Below are 17,649 nucleotides of genomic sequence, written 5' to 3' on the forward strand. Positions count from 1 at the left end.
GTTGGGATTTTTTTTTTGATGGACTTACAATGCATTTCTTTTTAACTTTAAATGATTTTTAGGCCCATATTTAAAAGAGTATTTTATCCTGCCATGACTTATTAGATAGCTTACACACAATGAACACAGTTCTGCTGTCATGTTGACATATGGCTGTAGGATCATGTGAATGTTTAGTGTACTCATGCAAAATACTTAAAAAGATTACAAGTGTTTTCTTAAAATGGACAAAGTACAGGGCATTGTCAGTTTATTCTCTTAAAGGGACAGCTTGCTCAAAATTTCAGCAACCCTACCCACTAAATATATCTTTTCCCACCAGTAATCACTGATATTTAACCCTTTCATTAGATCTTAAAATTTGACACAATTTTGCCTTTATGGCAGAAAAAATGTTCCAAGAGTTGAATCAAGAGTAATCACATTTATTTTTTGTATATTCTGATGATTCACACTCATTCTCTATGATCTCCTGAAACCCACTGTGACCAACTGTAATTATTAGAAACCGTCGACATATGGCTGGAACATATTTCCAAACCTAATGTTCAACTTTCATTTTATTGCATGCAATGTAGTGTCTGAAAATTCTAGGTCATGCAGGTCATCTATTACCCAGCAGTAAGCCAAAGGAAAAGGACAGAATGTATATTTGTCTTTGATCACTACTAGAAAACAGCACATCTGGCTCACGAACATTCACCCAACAAGAGAACAGACTCAATATTGAAGGGAAATCTCATTTAATTCCAACACTGATAAGTCATTTCATACACAAGAGCATCTTGTCTACCTCGCACACTCACCGCCTCCCATTTAAATCCACATTTAATCCATTTAAGGTTACATACTGTACCTCTTTGCTCACTGAGTTAGTTTGTTGCCGGGTAAGATGTCCGCACATCGCACCCTGGGACGAGACAGAATAGTTTGTCCTGACGCCCAACCTGTGATGTCACTGCTGTGTTCAGCCATACAGACTGAACAGAGATGTGTGACTGACATGTTGCCTCTAACTACCCCTGAGGATTCATAAGATCAAATGAAAAGGACTTTGTTGCTCATATCTCATCTGAAAACATCCTTCTAATTGTATAATTAGACTCAGCATGTAAATTGATTGCCTGGCTCCTGAAAGTTTATTTAAGATTGTTTTAATTTTTGTACAATCATGGACTCAGTCAATTAAAATATCTGTATTTCTGTTTCTCACTGAGTAAAGTGAGTGCTTCATTATGAATCCAACATATTAGACATACTGTATATTCAATGAAGTAGCATTACAAGAGTATTTTATAATGGTCCAAACATCCATGACTATCAATGAAAAGGCTTGATGGCACAAATAAAATGCACAATAAAATACATCTGATGCATCTGGGTGAAATTAGGTTAACAGGCCATGTTATCATTTGGGCTTCATCCAAATAGAAGAGGAGCTGACCTTTTACCAGTACAGGTTTTTCCGGTGTACGTTTCTGAGAAAACAGGTTGATAAAAATAAAAACCTCAAATAGAGGTAAGAGATTAGTTGCACATTCATGTCAGTCATCCGCTGTCATCAGAGCATCTGCACGCCACACATTTTTGACATAACAGACAAGAATCTAGAGATACTGCGGTGATAAATGTACAAAAACTTGCTGACTTCTTGGTGTACCTTGGAAGTGCTATCTCACATTTATTCCTCTGTAGAAGGAGGCAGTACGTCAGACTAATAGTACCCACCCATAAAATAAAATAATCATGCACATAGAGGAAGTAGGAGCAGCCAGACTCAACTCCTCCACATGTGCAACTCAGCTGCGGTACTGTTCTCACGAAGAGATGCTTTCAGTGAGCCAACAGCTAATAGGACAGGAGAGAAGTGTAGGGGGGTCAATTAGAAACAGCTTCACAGTGTGGCAGGAACAGGATGTGGTGAACAGAGTGAGCTGGTAAAACATGAGGCTCGTCTGTTCCTCACTCTTGACACTGTCTGTAAAATCAACTCAGCCTTTCCAAATATAGATTGATCAGGTTTTGCCATGTATTTAACCTACATTTGGAGGGAGTGACTTCAGCCCCGTCCTGTCTGGCACCTGTTTGACTGTTTGGAGGCGAGATGACACAAAACGGTGCCAGGACTGCTAATGGTACCGCCACAAAAAAGGGAGAAGAACTTAAAATTGTGATCGTGGGAGATGGAGGCTGCGGGAAAACATCTCTTCTGATGGTTTATGCCAAAGGTGATTTTCCAGAGGTAAGAAGAGTTAAAATGTCATGTAATGATACACATCTGTTGATGCTGTGTATCAGTTTATTACTGCAGGCTTGTTTCTCTGATCATCTCTGTGAAAAATTATAATAATATTGATATTTGAACATCTCTCAGCCCTTTTTTTAAATCCAAATTTAGTTTAAAAAATAGTGAAATGAATTTCCTGTTGAATCATTAATAAAACTAACTAAATGAGCAGAAATGTGATATATGACAGAACATAAACATGGATAAATCATAAAATGGACATCTTTCTCTTGTGTGTCTAAAACAGAAATACGCCCCATCAGTGTTCGAAAAATATGTCACCACAATCTCTCTTGGAGGAAAAGAGATAAAGCTCAACCTGTACGACACAGCTGGTAAGACTCTTCTTATCAAACATCACCTCTGTGTTGAATGCATTGATTTAGTTTTAAGTCTCTATAATGATATTTGACATTATGTGGATTGACATCAGGGTGTGGAGCAACTGAGCTCCGTGACTATACACAGTGTTCAACAGATGGTGGAATATGTAGATAGAAAGTATACACTGAGTCACAGTTCAATGCTGATGTGATTGCCAGAGGCGGAATCATTTTTACAATTTAATATATATTATAAGATAGTAAAGTTGACACATCGTCACACTGTATGTTCACTCTTTATCTCATTGTTCTGACACTGACAGAGGAAGTGGTAAAGGTCGATGTTAACGTCACTGCACAAGCAAAACTATAATTCAGGAACTGACCAACTGTTTGCATATTAACTATCGACCTATTATGGAGTCAAATTTAACACACATTTATTATTTTGTTATACTTCATGATTTAAAAAAAAGGACAAATATTAAAAACCTAAATCAATAAAAAAAATCCTTATTCCTCCTGATTTAGTGCAAACTTCCATTTACTTTGTATGTTCTTTTCAAACAGCTGAGTCATAGTGATGTTTTTTGGCCATTGACCAATATTAGAACCAGACTAATACATGAGAATTGTGTTTTTAGGTGTCTATAATAACGTCACCTCAACACTAGTTTCAACAATATTCATTTTAATTTATGATTTTGTTTAAATTTTCTCTATTTTATCTAGTGTAGTTATCAGAAATGAAACATTATTGTATTTGTAGCAAAGATGAGGTATTAATTTGACACCAGCTTCAAAGTGATTTAAATAATTCCCCCGTTCAGACATTCACAAAATATTGTATTTCTGTCAGGCATAATTTATGAAGTTCATATGTGAAGTTATGTCATTTTCAGGAAAACACAGGAAAACACAGTCTGTTTGCAACTTATCTTTTGTATAATTGCAGTAGCGTGCCTTACATCAGCGGAAAAGGAAGCTGAAGCCAGGATGTGGTTTTATACATCTGCCCTAACTTTGTTACACATATATCATATCTTTATGTTCAGGCTGTTGCATCCAAAGTAGAATTTAGTCCCTCTTCTCCACATGAAGTCTTTTCACAATTCTACATTTATCAGCTAACACATATTTTTTTTTCTTTTAGGACAGGAAGACTATGACAGGCTGCGTCCGCTTTCTTACCAAGAAGCCAATCTGGTTTTAGTCTGCTTTGATGTCACCAGCCCCACCAGCTTTGAGAATGTCATGATAAAGGTAATCGCTGCTGCATGAACAACGTGCCAAGTTATTCATGCAGGTGCAAAGAAACAAAGTTAACACTGTTGAACAGGAGTGTCAGGTTTGCTGTTCACACTAAGGTTTGTAAATGATTGCTAGAGTCTGGTACGTTGGTGTTGGCTGCATTCTTTCAGCTATGATTAACTCATGCAGCTCTGCCAGCATTTGGACATTGACCCTGTTCATGCCGGTGACACTTGATATAGTGCTGCTTACAAATAGTGTGACAAATACTGTCAAAGAATGTAGAAAAGTATGTTAAACCAGCTTGTGGGGCTCTTATTAATGATTAATTATTGACATTTCTTCCCTTTTTCTCACCCAGTGGTACCCAGAGGTGAAGCACTTCTGTCGGGACATTCCTGTCATCCTGATTGGCTGCAAGACTGACCTCAGGAAGGATAAAGAGTGTGCAAGGAAGCTGAAGGCCATGAATCTGGCTCCCATCACTTACACACAGGTAAGGCAAGATACAGAGTGCCTCAGTTTGCATGTATTGATCTACAAAAGAGGCCTTTAGCTTGAGCTAACAGGATGTGAACTGCAGCGTGCAAGACGAAGCACCAGAACCCACAACCACATTTTACTCTATTATGGTTTAAATACAATAACAGATATCTGGAAAATCCATCCTGACTGAAATGACAAACAGTGCACTTGTCATTTCTACAGCTGTCACACAGTCTAACTTTGTAACATCTGGTTGGTTTTGGGATGCAGGGCGAAGAGACCCGGCAGCAGATGAACGCAGAGCTCTACCTCGAGTGTTCAGCGAAGTATCAGGAGAACGTGGATGACATTTTCAGAGAAGCCACCAAAAAAGTGTTGGCATTCAATCGGAAACATAGGAACAACAGGAGGAGGAAAAAATGTGTCATTTTGTGAGGTTGAAAAAAGACAGAGACTTTCGAGGAGTCCTGCTCTCCTCGCAGACTCCTCATGTTCACATTCAGAAACTAAGACGTTCAGAGTCCTAGACAGATGTGGAAACAGCTGCATGACTGCTGGTTCAGAAAGTCAAGAATTGTCTCTGTAAGTTCGGGCTCCCCCCCCACCTTTAACCGTCACTAGCAAATGCCGATGATGATGCAACAGGAAAGACAATTTTGCAAGAAGTTTCAGTGTGGAGATTTTCTCTTTTTCAAATGCAATTCAGTGGCAAGAACAGTCTCTTGGTAACATTGGATATATTTCTAATGCCTTCTTTAGATGTATTTTTACTTTGTATGAGAATGTTATATTTTAATATTTTTTATTTTTTTAAAGTCTAAATCTTTGCACTGCTTAATAAAAATGTGTTTTTATCAAAAAGTGTATTTATTGGAGGAATGTAAACAGTTATTCATTGCTTTCTATCAGTTTTAAAAATTCACAGAAGAGTAGTTGTTAAAATTCAATGTGTCATGGTACTGTAGCTTTAACACTCTTGAGAAATGAGAAATCTTCAGGGTTAACTTGTTTCCAGTTTAACAAAACACAGGGTTTGAGCTTGTCAACTTGCAGCAGGTTATCTTTGCCAACAGCGCCCACTAGTGTAAAAAAAACAACCTTAACGTGTGTGTGTGCTGGATTCCCCACAATGATCAGAGCAGACTGAGGGTGCAACAACTTTCTGTCTCAGCGCACACAAAAAACACAGAAAGAGCTACAATTTTTAATTAGGTGTTTCATTATTAATATTTTTTTTTGTTTTTTTTACAACAATGTACACAGATTGAGAAATTGTCAACCGTCTCGTTACTGATCCTGTTCAGGCACCAGTTTACAATCCTGAAATAAAAGATGAAAACACTTTAAACATCAGCTACATTATATAAATGAGGACATCAAGTTGTTTTGTGCATTCTGGCAGCTCGCATAAGTGTAACAGTTTGGTCTGGAACTCGGTAGGATGATGTACGTTTCCCTCAATAAACATGACACATAAATACTGTGATTCTCTTCAGGAGATTAACTGTGGACATAAATGCAACGCTACTGTCTTTGGATTTCCAAACAGAAGACATAGGGCATTTTTGCTGTGATAGGCTAAAGGGAGAAAAAGGCATTAGAGACATTGATCAGATCAATTAGTTTGAACCCATCTGAACCCTTGATAAAAAAAAAAACAACAAACCCCCCCCCCCCCCCCCCCAAAAAAAACGACAAAAAAACCCAACAAAGACACTTGAGTAATTTTTGAACATGCATGAAACACAAATCAGACAAAACTACAGTGAACCAGAGCAAAAAGTGCCAGATTTGGCCGTAAATTAATTCATACAAATATTTAATTTAGTTTGTCAATTAGAATTAAAAAAAAACAATAATCCATCACATAATTTTTATCATCATTCTGTATCATAACCTTACAGTACCAGTGCCAATAGCAGCATCATAATACATTTGTGTAACATCACATAACAAGATGGGAACAACCAGCGTGCTAATTAATAAACCCAACTCTGTGCATTGACTTCAAGTGTTAAACTGAATTTGAATTCTTAACCTCTAACCTGAGGGTTTTGTGTAAAAATGTTTAAGCTTGAAGCTCCCACACCAGTAAGATTTAGACCTAAGTATATATTACAATTTGTCAGCATTAAGTTAATGACAACATAGAAGTGTAACTACAAGGAAGGAGCTCGTATGGACTCTCCTTTGTCCTTTCAACAGTTTTTGTAGAGACAGTTCAAGTTTGTGCGTGCTTTTGTGACTTAGCCAGAGAACCAAGTTTATGCATTCCATTATACAAAAAAACAGTTATGGCTTTTGTAACCGTAGCCTGAAAGGGAGAAACAGCATCGCAGTCCTTCGTAGTTGTGATACTTTCGAGGAATCAAGAAAACAACAGAAGCAGAACCGTGCTGAACTCCAGACTTTTTTTCACTATTTCTTCTGAAAATGAAGGTTGTTTTGGGCAGTCAAGTATCAGGTTTATGGGTTTTTTTTTTTTGAAGTCGTTGACCTACATTTGTCATTTTTCAAGAACAAAAATCTAGTAAAAAAATAGTGGTTAGCAGTGAAATAGCACAATAGGGAGCTGAGTACTACACATTAAAAAAAGCTTGAGAAATGAAGCGCAGTGCAGAAGTGAACATGTCCAATTTAGTTTGAGCCAGAGACAGTTTGATCATCGCTACTTCACAGAAGTATGAAGTATGTACATGACAGACTTCGGTCTTCAAAGGAAAACTTATGTTCTGTTCTTGTTCCGTTGCATATGATTTGAACAAAGCCTCTCTGACAGATTAACGCACAGACACAAATAAAAACACATTCTTTCCACTCACTTTCTTTATGTACAGGATAAAGCGACAAACTGTTCATCTATCAGGCCAACACCGCTATGTGTCGTGACCGTATGTGCAGCAAACCGACGACGACGACGACGAGGAGTCTTTAGAAAGCAAAAGCCTGTTGGCCGAATGCTTTGGCTGGACGCTGCTGTGGTCATCAAAGCCTGAGAGAAACGGCGGCTTCAAGCTTTTGTCTTCTCCCGACTTGATCGTACTGCGCACAGTCTGTCAAGCGATTGTGTGTGTGTTGCTTCAAGATTACTGGCCCATTTGAAGAATCTGAAATGTCCCTTTGAGTTTATTCTCAGTCATTTTTTTGCACCTTTTCCTGGTTTTTCTGAACTTTTTGGTGGACGACTTTTACCGTGGTGAGAAAATTTCCCAGGAATAAGACGAGAAATGTCAGCGCCAGCATAAACACCTGAAAAAAAAAAAAAAGAAAAGAAGAAAGGAAAATTTCAAGACCAGTTATGACATGCATTGTTATAACTGTATCTGTATTAGGAAACGTTGCAGGGCTAGATACAATTCAAACACTTCACCAGACTTCATCACAGGTAACACGAGCCTCAAACTATATTTTTAAAAAAAGAAGCCTGTCCTCTTTTAATCAAACCATTTATACTCCACATCAACGTGTTTATGACATTTAGGCGACGGCTCTGCTAAATGCGACCCTCACCTGCCACTCCTTACAATCCTCATGTCCTGCCAAGCGAAACAGGCTCACCGAATTGTACAGCTGCCAAAACTGTAAAGCAAGAAGAGACATTATCATTCACAATATCGCAGCACACTCTGGTTTTTCTCCCGAGCTTAAGCAGTCTCTCTCAAAAGTGCTGCGTTTGTTCAACTGTGTGTTCTAAAGAAAAATCTTTTCATGCACTTAGTAAACAAACGCTGGTGTAAAATGTGTTGTGGTAATACCCCCATGAGCTTAAATGTTTTACAATTTCATAATGTGAGTGTGCAAATCTACGGCTACTATAATAAAGCTGTAGTTACTTACATGGCCAAAAAAGAGGAATGGCAAAAGAAAAGTGAGGCCTCTCCACATCCAGGACTGAAATCCCTCTGCAGAGACACAGGATGAACTGTAACAGTGACCTCAGGACAATCTGACATAGTATATTACACAAACAATCACTGTGTTGTCTCAAGAATCTGACATTAGAGATGCTCTTAGGAAAAAAAAATCCCTTGAGGCCTTACTCAAGTTTCTCTGACATCTGCGCTGCAGTACACTGATGTTAACAGCTGTCTCGATCTCTCACCTTTAGCCTATTTTTCCAGACATGGTGTTGCGGATGGCTCAAAAGTTCAAACGATTGAAATGACTACAACCAAAAATAGCTTACAACTTACCCACTGTGAGATCCAGCTGATTCCTCTCACCCAGAGCTCGCAGCCTGTACAAGCAGCCGCTCTGGTAGTAATACTGGAGGAACTGGACAAAACCTGGATAGAAAAAAAAATAAGACAGATTACAGCACAGTCAAAACTTTAAGATGTTGAACAGATCAATGAAGTTTGGAAAACTCAAGTCTCAGTACTGCAGGATGAAAGTGTCATTTTGGAGGACTAGCATTAGCTTAACACCAGCTATCAACCCATAAAGATGGAATAAAAACTAAAAGTCAGAAGCAGCCGGTAATGTGAAGCTTTGCACACTGAAATGGGGCCATTCTGTCCTCAAAACAAACAAAAACAGTCTCAGTTTAAGCATTTGGCAGGTGAATTTCTCCCCCATAAACAAACATCTGTCTGTATAAACATTTGATTTATCACCCAAAATGCCAGCCAAACATCGGTGTACAGGGCATCACCATGAGTCTACATGTGATATACTACGCAAAGACTGCAACCATCAGTGTGTCACTTCTCTATTCTAAATGATGAGAATTTCACAGACGAACTGTTTTATTATAAATGCAACTATTATTAGAAAGCTGCGGGTGAAGCATCTACAATATAGTATGAGTCATGCTACAATTGAACTATTCTTATATAGCTGAGAGTCTATTCAGTGTTGGCCCTAAATATGAGGACGGCTGCGTCACTTCTCCCAGTTGTTTACTTACTGCAACTCTGAACATGTTTACACTGTTACTACGTGTTTGAGCAGATACTGTTGGTTTCACTGACATATAAAGTGATTCAAAAGGACATTTCACTGTTACATAACCAACTTTGTGTTGGGGGTGATCCTGCCCTTGACCTACTCCGGCCTTGGTGAGCTATCACACCATGGTGTCACAGACTGACGGCAGCTGACAAAAGAGCACTAGAGGTGAAATGTTGAGCTGAGGGTGTTATGTTCTCTTTATTTCTAGAGGTGGGGGGAGTTTTATTGCCTTTTAATACTATTATTATTATTATTATTATTATTCTACTTTCTCTCAATGCTGTCCACTTTTCTATATCACTGTAATTGGCTGAGCCTGAGCACCTCAATGCTTGCATATTTACTCGGTTTAAATTTGGGTAAAAATACTCAGATAAGTCCAAAATTTTTCCAAGTCTGTCCTAAAACAAAAGTCAGGTGTGCAAAGGAACACTGACATGTTTTTCTTGCTGTAATAATTCCTCCTGTTCATACTGACCATTCAGAGATCATCTTAATAATGCACATTCAATGTAAATCCACAACCCTCCTTCTGTGCAAAAATGTATTTTATAAAGTTATAACTAATGAGATTTCAGCTACACAAATTAAGTCAATATCTTTAAAAATAACAGCTTTTTAGTGTTAAAGTCCCTCTTTTTGTTACAATCCTTTCATCGCAGCTGAACAGTGTCTGTCGAGACACAATTTTCTTTTTACTGACAAGACTGAAACTGTGGGAGATAGACTTTATTTAACTAATTCAGACAGCTGGAGCCTCATATTAGCTTTAGATAAACTTTTAAATACATTTTTGCTCAAAATGCGGTCTATGGATTTTGTCCTCCATCACTTACATTGTACACAAATGTATTTGGAGGAGATCATCTCATGGTCAGTATGAACAGGAGGAATTATTACAGCATGACAAACTTATTTCAATGTTCATTTAGGCACCTGACTATTGACTACACACTTTAAAAACAGTGAACCTCTCCTTTAAACTCAGAGTGTAATTATTCATTAAGCTCTATTTAGTTTTGAGTCTAGTAACCAGGTTCACTTACTCTGATAGATGGAGAAAGCAAGGAACTGACTTCTGAACATCTGATACATGGGCCCCTCTGGCCTGTGAAAAGACAGAAGATTAAACAAAAAAATCAAATGAAGAAAGTACCACTTAAACTGTAGCCTTTATAACCTTAGCAGTCGCTAACTTGTACATGGTTATCAAAAAGTTCAAATAGGATTTCTGAAATGATGTGACACAATGACATTAAAAGACAAAAACTCACCAGGTAAGCATCACACCTGACAGAAAGGTGGACACATAATGGTGAGAAACCCACCATCCTTTAATCCTGAAAAGGAAAAAAAGAGGAAGAGATGAAGAAAAAAAATATGAAAAAGTGTTACAACTGCATCTTCAATATGTTCAATAAAATAATTGTGAACAGTTTCAGATGACTGCAGTGCCTCTTATTGATGTCACAACACACCTGGAGCCATTGCTCATGAGGATGCTTTCCCTTATCGTCAATGTGCAATAGTACCACACCAGCAAAAAGTTGAAGATTTCATCAGTGACACTAGAAAATAAATAAATAAACAATTAAAAAAAAAAAATCACATTTTAATTAAGTGACAACATTAACAAAAATAATGCTTGAGGGGGAAAAAAAGTTGTCTCACCGACAGTTGAGAAAGAAGAGGCAGGTTATGGCTCCAAACATCAGGATTATTGTCATATAAAGCTTGAACTTCTCATACTCGTCTTTGTAGGCAAATCTGTGTGAATGAATGGACAAAAACAAGATAAGAAACTGACAACAAGCACCAAAATCCAGAGTCTAAACCTGTTCAAGCTGTCTTAAGGCCTGAGGAAAGTTCACATACTTTGCCTGGTTGCTGAGAAGCGTTACGTTCACATTGCCCAGGACTAAATTCAGGTAGAGTCTGAAAACAAAACAAAAAAAATGTCATGTAGGTAATTAAATACAGAAACAAAGAGAAAGAAAATTCACTGTCGACATGAAAAAGTACTGACCCGTTCTTCTTTGGCAAATATGCTTCCATATCAAAGAACACGTTTTCTTTCTCTTTGATTTGTGTTTTGATGTCAGTTATTAGTTCGAGTTGCTTTTCATCACATGCTTGTGCACACCTGTGACAAAAATATAAAGTGTTCATGAGTGGAAACAGCATCTTCTTCCATTTATGTTTTATGTTTTAAGAGTGACAGAGAGGAGTGTTGTGTCCTGATCAGAGAATACGTACTTTTTCAAGCTTTGCCTCAAGTCTTTGAGGCATTTTCTCTGTTTACTGATGGCACTGCTGCATGTTGCTTGGAGGTTGGTGAGCTCCTCAAGCTTTTGTCTGTATATTTTGTGAGTTTCCTGGCGATCAAAGAAATACACAAAGTGAGCGTAGAAAATTTGCAACGGTAGACTCTCAGAAATATACCTTTCTATAAAATCAAGAGAAGTACAGAAGTGATTGCAATAAAGAAAAAACGGAAAAAACGCTAAATGAATTTGTAATATTCCACTGAAAACTCTTTTTTTAAACCCTACTCTCACATATCTTTGCTAGGCTGAAAAAACACTGAAAAACTTCAGACGAACAGGGTCTCTATTCAGCGGACATGGAAATGCTTCATGCTGTGAAATCTTCTTTGACCCTTCTGTCTAAACACAAACAACCCACAACACTGTATTATGTGGTGAGATAAATATTCCAGTGTACATGCACTTACATGCACCAGACCACACCACCCCCACTTTTTCCCGTCAGCACTGGTTTATAAGACATACTTCTTCATTTTCTTATCATTTGCACATGTAGAATTTAGGAAGATCTGACTGGGATCATGTAGTGTGAGACTGTCAAGGATCAACAATCAAGAAAAGGTCAATCTGTCCACAAAGTTTCTTTCATTATAAAAATGGGAGAAGTGGTTTGAACAGAAGGTGTTTAGTCAGCTATGTTCTTGTCACCTCTATTGGAGGCCTGCTTGAAACTGAGTTTTGAGTAAAGCAAGTTAAAGTACACATCCTTGGAAGTAATAACTGCATTTGATCTGCTTCACTGCAAATCTCAGAGGTCAAAATAAAAACCACTGGCTCATGTCCAAAACTAGACTCTGGGAAATGTTTGATGGAGGAAATAAACTCAATAATACATGATCTACTATGTCATCCAAGCAAACTAATCACAATAGTCATTGTGGTTTCGATGTACAGTATGTATATCACATGACAGAGACACACACACACACACGTACGTCTCATCACTGCCTGGTGGTTGTAATTAAACTGATGTGTCACTCAAAAGGTTTACTACAGGTAAATAAACTGATTAATAAATTACTTGATCGACAGAAAATGAATCTGCAACTATATTGATAATCGTTAAACTAGTTTTTCAAGCAAAAATACCACAAATTTATATGTTCCACGTTCTCATTAATCTGGAAGTACTGCATTTTTTTGTCTTTTGTGATAGTAAACTGAATATATATTTGGGTTTTAGAGTGTTGATTTCACCAAACAAGCAATTTGGAGACAGCAGTTTGTCATGATTAACATTTCTCACAATATTCTCACATTTTATAGCCAAAACGAGTAGTTGATTAATCAAAAATATTATTGGCATATTCATCATTAATAAAAAGTCCTTTCAAACCCATGGACCCCAAAATTTGGATTTGAACCTTAAATGCCACAGATGTAAAAAAAGATCTGGTAAGAAGCAACTATGAATGGGAGACTGCTAGTATGAAGGTGTCAAGTTGTACTCCTTTTTGTTGTTGTTTTAGCAGAACATGCATCCCAGGACAGCTGACAGTCACCTTCATCACATCTCCCTGCGGAGCAGCTCTAGATTTATCATTTCTGATGGCATCACAAATCCACCTCTCAGTCGTCTAATGCCAACATGAGGAGAGGAATGGTCGTGCCATTCAACACCACATGCTACCCTTTAATACCTCAAAGTGATTGTTATTTGATATTATCGACTATACATTATGTTGTTTCAAGTTAGCCAGCTAGCTAACGTGAGCTAGCGCGGTAACCTGATGATGTATTCACCGGCTACGAATTAATTTACTCAGGCAAATAGTAGAAAACACGTGCAGTTACCTATACTGTCTCTAAGTAACTTTGGTCGCAGTAATTTAACATGAAACAATCGCTCAGTGTTGCACTGTGTGGTTAACTACTGCAACGTTAGCTGCCCATTAGCCGCATAACTCACTAGGCTACTAGCAGCAAGACAAGCAACCTGCTGCTAACGTTAGCGGCTGTAACACACGGGTGTTACCGTAAAGTAAAAGGTGATAAACGCCCGGTGAAGTATATTCCACCCTTGAGATAATGCTAACTACAACCGCGCAGTTACAGAGAGGCTCAATGCTGAATGAATGGCGAATACGGAAAAGAGCCTGTCAAACTAACGTCTCTGCTGTCAGTACCATCCACGGTACGCTGCTTTCAGCCAGCAGTCTACCACGTATAGTGTACTCGTTTTTAATGTTTTCTGTCACCTGTAATTGTTGATATTCATCGTCAATTTCCTCCCACTCCGTCTGAAACTTCGGTTTAGACATCGTGGTAACAGTGGGTGATGCGGCGAAGAGGACGGCTTCTCTGACTCTCCTCACACAAGCTGACTGTCCGCTCCTTTTTAATTGGGCTGTGTGGAGCATGCGCATATCGTAAAACATTTGTCAGGTGTTTTGTTGAAGTCTTTTCCCCCATCGAGCAAACGTTCCCCCTCTGTTAAAATTATGGTTCCTGTGGCACCACCTCCGCGGTTGGGGTTAGGACTAAGGTTATGGTTATGGTTATGGTTAAACGTAGCAGAAATAAGTGGTTGTAATCAATGTAAGTTTGGGGTCAGGTTAAGCGCTTCAGAAGTGATTGGTTAGGGCCAGGGATAAGGTTGTGTGCAGGTTAAGGTTAGGGGACACACATATCGACGGGGAACAGACTTCGACACAACACCTGTCAGCCGTTGAGGCCAAGCTATTTTTGTAGTTGAACCACGGCAAAATTAATTTGGAAATAAAAATGTGTAGAAAATTGCCAAAAAAGAGAGTTGGGCATCAGCTGGGCCCCCAGGACGCATTTAACTCTAATTTTCAAATGACTTTGAATATAATATAACGTTTTACACACTGCACTAACAGTACACACTTCGGTTGCTAGGATACAAAGAATGCTCAGCTCTCTCTGGGATGCGGACACCAGCTAGCGCTGATATACTGCTCGCCGTCTAACATGTTTTCCTAATTTACTCTGCAACTGCATGGCCTGAGTTTGCAAGCGGATTGAGTTTAAGTAAGTCATCCGCTTGGACACATCGCTATTAAAGGTACAAGTACTTTGCTTTGAATGAGCGTTTGACATCCTGTGTTCGAGTTACAGAGCAGCTAGCCACTGTAGTAACGTTAACTATAGCTAGATGGCCTTGTAGTTAACTTGCTAATTAGAGCACATTTAACTGATTAAATATGGGTTCATTGTTTGTGCAGCAGTGTATATTATTGTTTTTGCAGTACTTTTCATCAGCATTGTCTTTATAAAATCAGTAAAGTGACATACTCCAAGGTAGTAGTTAAAGAAAAGGTGGCATTTTTTTGTGGTCTAAATTAGGATACTGTATTTACCGAAGTGCAGTGTTAAAAGACCGGCTTTCCCTCTTTTTGTTACTTCCACCGCAGCTCAACAGGGAAACACTGTCCGAGAAAACACAAAAAGGGAATTTAATGCTAATGAGACTGTTAATGAGTCAGATATACACTTGATATGACTCAGACTGCTGAAGCCTCCTATAAGCTTCAGATAAACTTCTAAATGCATTTTTGCACAAAATGACTGTGTAGACACACTGTGGATTTTGGCCTCCATCACTTACATTGAAAGCATATTTTAAGGGGATCTTTTAACAGCCAGTATGAGCAGGAGGAATGATTACAGCGAGGAAAACCTCTTTCAGTGTCCATATGGACACCTGACTGTTATTTTAAAATAGACTTCAAAAATTGTGAACCTGTCCTTTATGTGCATAAATTCCTGGCACAAATGTGATCTACACTGAAAGTATAGCACTATATGAAAATATGGCACTATAGAAATGATTTAATTTTTCACTTATGAGCAAAAAAACTGGCTAACCTGTACAGCACCATATGTCTAACATTTCATTTCATTCATCTTTTAGGGTTTTCACCAAGCTTTGCACCCAGCCATGCCATACATTAAAACATCTCAAAAAAATCAGCCATTCTCAACACTGTTGGATATTAAGTCACAGAAATGTGGACTGCGCCGAACAGTTTTCTCCGTCACTGGGAATGAATACACTGGGGAGTGGCAGAACAACCAGAAGCATGGTGAGATACTGTGCAGCTGCTACCATGAACTACAGATTTGTGAATACCTACATATGAATCACAAAATACTCTGGCTACACCATGCTTAATGACTATGCTTATTGATTTTTAAGGGAAGGGAACTCAGGTGTGGAAGACGTCTGGTGCCATTTATAATGGAGAGTGGAAATTTGGAAAACGTGATGGATATGGCACCTACAGTGTACTACTCCCAGAAACAAAGGAGTATGTACGGAAGTACTGTGGTGGATGGAAAAATGGAAAGAAGCATGTATGTATCTGATACACTATTATACACACACTGTAACAAAATGTATGTGCACCCTGTGATATATTTTGTATCCTTATTCTTATCTCTTTAGGGGTATGGCACATACTTCTACAGTAACTCAGCAGTTTATGAAGGTGAGTGGAGTGAGGGTCTCCGGTGCGGCTGGGGAAGAATGTACCATGAGAGTGGAGACATCTACGAAGGAGAGTGGATGAAGGATAAGAATCATGGACAGGGCATCATTCGATTTGGTAGGAGCTTGTTGCTTTACATTTTCATCTAAAATACATTACAGTTTAGTGGGGCAAGAAAGTGAATTTTGGAATTTGACTTTCCATTGTCTGTCCAAGCAAATGGCAGCTGGTATGAAGGCACCTGGAGGGATGGCAAGAAGAACGGCAATGGAAAGTTCTACTATCCTGACAAAGGCCAGCTATATGAAGGCTTTTGGGTGGATGGAGTAGCAAAATGTGGGACCCTGTCTGATTTCGGAAGGGACGAAGCACCAACACCAACGAAGTATCCCATTCCACAGGTACAACATGTTGACTGTATCTACTTTTTATGGCCACCCATCTAAATAAGCTAGACTTTCTCATCCCTCTGCCACTAATTACGTTATACAATCAACACTCTTCTCCAAATGCAATTTTGTAGATTAAAACATGAACACATCTCTTTTTTTTTCAAGATACACCTGGTGGATATGCAGATGGTTTTAAGGGAAGCCCAATCGGCATACCTTGATCAATGTTGATGAGCAACAAGAGGATCAACACCATGTTTCCACCCCACCAAAAACTCACAGAATAAAAAATAAATACAAAATGTCATAACGATATTCAACATGTTCAGTTTTGTCCAAAATATTTCCACCCAAATAATTTGTTCTTTTCTGTGGAGAAAAAACCCCACATCCATCAAAATTTCAAATCAATTGAGCACAATAGTGCTACGATTCAACATGTTACTTAAATTTACTGCCAATGCAGATGATTAGTGTCATGATGATAAAAGGTTTGTTGCTAACTGTCTTATCACATAATAGAGCAGTTCTAGGGTCCCTAAAATATAATCAATCTACGTACATGAGGAAAAATAATGACATACCTAAGTACTCTATTCACTACATGGATCTACATGTTACTAAAGTAAACACAACCAAAAGCTATTTAACTTGGTCATGTGGTAAATTCAGTATTACTAAGTATGGAATAATCAAATGACACATCCACTTATTCTTCTAATAGGGTTTAGTCAATTGTTAGTTTTTACTGTATTCTCTTTATGGTGCATTCAGACACTCGTACACTGTGAATGTCCCTGTGAACCTTCAACAGTTAACAGATACACAAGCCAGACTTTGTTATTCAATAAGAAAGCTCTGATGCTGATGCTTCATCTAATCAGTCAGATAAATACTAGCTCCCACAACTAGCCTGAAAGAAGATCCACCCCAACCTGTAATCATGATGGAATATGAACCTCAACCTTTACAAAATTAAGCCCCAATATTGACATATACTCCACAGAGGTCAGAAAGTGATTCATATGCAGTATTAAAAATAGGTCATAAGTCTTTTAAAAGCTTCAGACATGCCTAACTCAGTTGTTTAGCCAGCATAAGGAGGATGATCTCATAAATAAATACACTCATGAAGTTACATATTCAAGCTGTGACTCGAAACTCTGAAACTTTGAA

At 38.3% G+C, this 17,649-nt stretch overlaps 3 protein-coding genes across 5 annotated transcripts; 2 read left to right on the plus strand and 1 right to left on the minus strand.

Moving 5' to 3' along the window:
- The first annotated feature begins 25 nt into the window (after window positions 1–25).
- Window positions 26–5,175, plus strand: rhof (ras homolog family member F). Its single transcript, XM_044333996.1, has 5 exons — window positions 26–2,242; window positions 2,535–2,622; window positions 3,764–3,873; window positions 4,223–4,357; window positions 4,618–5,175. The coding sequence occupies exons 1-5, from the start codon at window positions 2,105–2,107 to the stop codon at window positions 4,780–4,782; spliced, it is 636 nt and encodes a 211-aa protein (XP_044189931.1). The 5' UTR covers window positions 26–2,104; the 3' UTR covers window positions 4,783–5,175.
- Window positions 5,176–5,537: 362 nt separating this feature from the next.
- tmem120b (transmembrane protein 120B) lies at window positions 5,538–14,008 on the minus strand. Its single transcript, XM_044333990.1, has 12 exons — window positions 13,826–14,008; window positions 11,557–11,675; window positions 11,327–11,443; window positions 11,176–11,235; window positions 10,972–11,067; window positions 10,779–10,868; window positions 10,575–10,640; window positions 10,347–10,408; window positions 8,541–8,633; window positions 8,185–8,249; window positions 7,858–7,926; window positions 5,538–7,596 (listed from the first exon to the last, which is right to left on the minus strand). The coding sequence occupies exons 1-12, from the start codon at window positions 14,003–14,005 to the stop codon at window positions 7,480–7,482; spliced, it is 1,134 nt and encodes a 377-aa protein (XP_044189925.1). The 5' UTR covers window positions 14,006–14,008; the 3' UTR covers window positions 5,538–7,479.
- Window positions 14,009–14,075: 67 nt separating this feature from the next.
- Window positions 14,076–16,788, plus strand: morn3 (MORN repeat containing 3). Of its 3 annotated transcripts, none has more exons than XM_044333994.1 (6): window positions 14,076–14,165; window positions 15,505–15,676; window positions 15,790–15,947; window positions 16,039–16,198; window positions 16,298–16,482; window positions 16,639–16,788. In XM_044333994.1, exons 2-6 carry the CDS (start codon window positions 15,532–15,534, stop codon window positions 16,702–16,704), a joined length of 714 nt encoding a protein of 237 aa, XP_044189929.1. In that variant the 5' UTR covers window positions 14,076–14,165; window positions 15,505–15,531; the 3' UTR covers window positions 16,705–16,788. The 3 variants fall into 3 exon arrangements, with proteins under 3 accessions (XP_044189929.1, XP_044189928.1, XP_044189926.1); XM_044333993.1 differs by lacking the exon at window positions 14,076–14,165 and adding an exon at window positions 14,467–14,621; XM_044333991.1 differs by lacking the exon at window positions 14,076–14,165 and adding an exon at window positions 14,470–14,655.
- The last annotated feature ends 861 nt before the right edge of the window (window positions 16,789–17,649 follow it).

This window comes from Thunnus albacares, chromosome 18 (genome assembly GCF_914725855.1).
Source record: "Thunnus albacares chromosome 18, fThuAlb1.1, whole genome shotgun sequence".
In the NCBI taxonomy this organism is placed as follows: domain Eukaryota; kingdom Metazoa; phylum Chordata; class Actinopteri; order Scombriformes; family Scombridae; genus Thunnus; species Thunnus albacares.

What these genes read in the sequence shown, in the direction of transcription:
- rhof (XM_044333996.1), top strand. Translation starts at nt 2,105, where the DNA reads ATGACACAAAACGGTGCCAGGACTGCTAATGGTACCGCCACAAAAAAG. An exon ending in CCAAAGGTGATTTTCCAGAG is followed by an intron (nt 2,243 to 2,534) that starts GTAAGAAGAGTT and finishes TGTCTAAAACAG; the next exon opens with AAATACGCCCCATCAGTGTT. An exon ending in CTCCCATCACTTACACACAG is followed by an intron (nt 4,358 to 4,617) that starts GTAAGGCAAGAT and finishes TTTGGGATGCAG; the next exon opens with GGCGAAGAGACCCGGCAGCA.
- tmem120b (XM_044333990.1), bottom strand. Translation starts at nt 14,005, where the DNA reads ATGTTTTACGATATGCGCATGCTCCACACAGCCCAATTAAAAAGGAGC. An exon ending in TTGAGGCAAAGCTTGAAAAA is followed by an intron (nt 11,444 to 11,556) that starts GTACGTATTCTC and finishes TTTTTGTCACAG; the next exon opens with GTGTGCACAAGCATGTGATG. An exon ending in TCAGGTGTGATGCTTACCTG is followed by an intron (nt 10,409 to 10,574) that starts GTGAGTTTTTGT and finishes GTCTTTTCACAG; the next exon opens with GCCAGAGGGGCCCATGTATC.
- morn3 (XM_044333994.1), top strand. Translation starts at nt 15,532, where the DNA reads ATGCCATACATTAAAACATCTCAAAAAAATCAGCCATTCTCAACACTG. An exon ending in GGAAAAATGGAAAGAAGCAT is followed by an intron (nt 15,948 to 16,038) that starts GTATGTATCTGA and finishes TTATCTCTTTAG; the next exon opens with GGGTATGGCACATACTTCTA. An exon ending in ACAGGGCATCATTCGATTTG is followed by an intron (nt 16,199 to 16,297) that starts GTAGGAGCTTGT and finishes TGTCTGTCCAAG; the next exon opens with CAAATGGCAGCTGGTATGAA.